The 2,966-nt window shown below is 30.0% G+C and overlaps 1 protein-coding gene across 1 annotated transcript; it reads right to left on the bottom strand.

Moving 5' to 3' along the window:
• Positions 1–650: 650 nt before the first annotated feature.
• On the bottom strand, positions 651–1,092 carry LOC122273794 (leucine-rich repeat and immunoglobulin-like domain-containing nogo receptor-interacting protein 2; the record flags this gene model as incomplete). Its single annotated transcript, XM_043057794.2, has 1 exon — positions 651–1,092. A coding segment is annotated over one exon (442 nt), but the record flags the coding sequence as incomplete, so codon positions are not given.
• Between the last annotated feature and the right edge of the window lie 1,874 nt (positions 1,093–2,966).

Below are 2,966 nucleotides of genomic sequence, written 5' to 3'. Positions count from 1 at the left end.
CAAAGAACAAGCAAAGTCAAAATTTGATGCATTGAATGCTGTGTTATCCATCATCCAATCTCTGATCCACAAAAGGCGACAATCACACACCCAATAATTTCCTATAAGATAAAAAGAATGTAAATAACTTAAATTTTCAAAATTGGAAGAGTATAGTTTATGATTCGATAATGCCGATTTCATTTATTATAAATATTGAACTGCTAGAACACTCACACACACTCTCTCTAAACATTATAGTACATTAACTTATATATACACATATCCATCAATACATTTTAGAATTGAATGTAAGTCACGACGTGGAAATATAATTATGAATTAAATATTAACATTGGATGACCAAACTTAGACTCGTTGCTGTTGAGAAATTTCTTTTCGAATTTTGCGATACTAATTGAAAGAGAAGTGATGATTCTCTAATTTAAAATAATTCTCTTGACAAAGTTTTTAGTTTTTTTAGAGACAAATCAATATTTTGTAACCAGAACCGGTCTAGCTGAGAAAACGCTTCTGAATTGATTTGCGGAATTGTTTTGATTGATTATCAATTCTTCAAGCAATGGAATAGACGAAATATAAAATTTTGTGTGTTTTGTGTTTATTTTCTAAAATTCTGATTCAAATTGTTAAAGATTAAAAGCACTTACCAGATGTAAATAATTCTCGAATCTTTAAAACAACAGGAAATGATTCTCTTGACAATGTTTTTAGTCTATTACGAGACACATCAATATTTTGTAGCTGGTCTAGCTGAGAAAATGCTTCCGAATCGATTTGGGAAATATTATTCTGCCTTAGTATCAATTCTTCCAGCGATGGAGTCGACGAAAAACAATTTTTCGTTATTTTTCTAACACGGTTATCTTCTAAATTAATAGTCTTCAACGATAGCAGAGATTGAAATGCATAATCGCAAAATCCGATTAAGTTGTTACTTAAATCGATATGTTCCAAACGATTATTTCCAGAAAAGCATTTTGTTACATTCTTTATTTGATTTCTTTTCAGATTAACACTAGTCAAATTTTCCGAATTGTTGAAGAGATCTTCAGGTATTGTTGTCAATAAGTTATAGCTTAGATCGATATTCTGTAATAAAAAAAAGTCATTAGTTTAGAATATATTGGCCAAAGTAATTACAACATGTACAAGAAAGCAGAACGCTCTTCTATTTAAGAAGAGTTCTCTCAATGCATGTTAATTAGTTCAGAATTACAATGAGCAACATTATATTGGGGAGAGGGGAGTTGCTAGCTAATTAGACAAATGGAGTAATGTTATTTATCATTCAACATTTCTCTGCACATTTAGGCTGATAGGCAAAATCTGTGTAACTCTCCCATATGAAGTTACAGGAGAAAACATTAAATTGTTAAGCAGCAAAAAAGAATAAAAAATAAATGCTTTTATTGATTGATTTACAATGATCATACAATTTTTGCTTTACAATTTTGAGGAGATGTTAAGCTTATTACATATTTTAATATATCACATTTGATGTATCTTGATTTAAAAGATAAATATCTGATTCTGAAGAAGAAAAGTTGATGCTGGTAAGCATGTCATTTAATTTTTATTCTTATTCAAAAAAAAACTTTTTGAGCTGTATAAATTAATTTCAATAAAAAATGAATGCCGGAATCTGGAAGCTAAAAAACATCTCAGACTACCTAACAATTACATATATGCCATCTTGCTAAACGATTGTTTAGAAACTGATGAATGGTTGCAGTTAGTAGTGTAAATAAATATGTTACATGGTTAAGCATCGGACGTCATGAGGAGGATGGCAAAGTTTGTTCGACGGGTGTTCGGAAAGTCAACGAATAATATTTGAAAACCTGAATGCAGTAATATTTTAGAGTCACTGGAGACGAACATAGATATGGGCAATCGAAAGAATTTTGATAACGAAAACACCTCTTGAAGTTGGGAAAAGATGCTCAACTCTTTTGATGGAAAGTTGCGATGGAAACTACAAAAAAGAAAATTAAAGTAGAGACGTTAGCGACGATACATTAATGAAAAGCGTTAGCCAATCAGCAAGAACTGAGTGCCGAAAAGATGAAATGGTTACATTATTTTACCCGATTATATTGTAGTGTGGATTGAAGTCAACATATATTTAAATATTCAAAGCAAAGCCTCCAGATCTGAAGCATGTAAGTGGCACTGAAACACATGTGCATTAATTAACATTCTTAGTAGAAGGCAATATGATGATAAAAAAAACAAGAAAACTTCAATATAGCAAAAATATTTTAGTTAGTATTCAATATAGGAAAAATATATTCAGTCACTGCCACTATGTTTTAGTTATGAAATAATACAAAAATGGAATTTAATTGTGAAAATGTCATGTTTGTATATAGTTGAGTTAAGAAATATCTATGTTTATTATCTTTGATTTTATAAGACTTTAACTTGCTAAGTAGTTTTTGTTAACTTGGAAAGAAAGCTTTAACCCTTTCGCGCCGACTGTCACAAATACGTGCCAGCATAAAACCGTATCAATCAGGGTACAAAGATAAAACTGGTAATCAAAGTAATTCTTTAGCAGTTTATTTGTGGGCGGAGTTATAATTTTTTGATTTATTTAATTCACCATTACTTTGTTCAAAATAAAACTATTTAGTTATACTTTGAATTAACATTGATTATATATATGATTAAACTAACAATAATTAGAGTAAAAGCAAGGTAAGTCTGTCAAATTAGCAACGACTACATTTAAGTTACCGTTTTTTTATTTAGTTAGAACTTGATTCTGATTTTGTATGAATGCTTTTCTGAATCACCCGTCCCCATGGGGTTAAGCGAAAAGGGGTTTTCTTCAAATTTAAATTTGTAGTATTAATTAATATTTATTGAAAAGGAAATCAGCATAATAAAATTGGACCACATCGTCTCTTTATTTCCTATTACCATCACATCATGTTGTCCAGACCATTACTTTAGGGTAC

The sequence above is a fragment of the Parasteatoda tepidariorum genome, unplaced genomic scaffold, assembly GCF_043381705.1.
Source record: "Parasteatoda tepidariorum isolate YZ-2023 unplaced genomic scaffold, CAS_Ptep_4.0 HiC_scaffold_8591, whole genome shotgun sequence".
NCBI classification, from domain to species: domain Eukaryota; kingdom Metazoa; phylum Arthropoda; class Arachnida; order Araneae; family Theridiidae; genus Parasteatoda; species Parasteatoda tepidariorum.
Note: the sequence above shows the minus strand (reverse complement) of the source record. Positions and strands in the feature narration are given on the sequence as shown.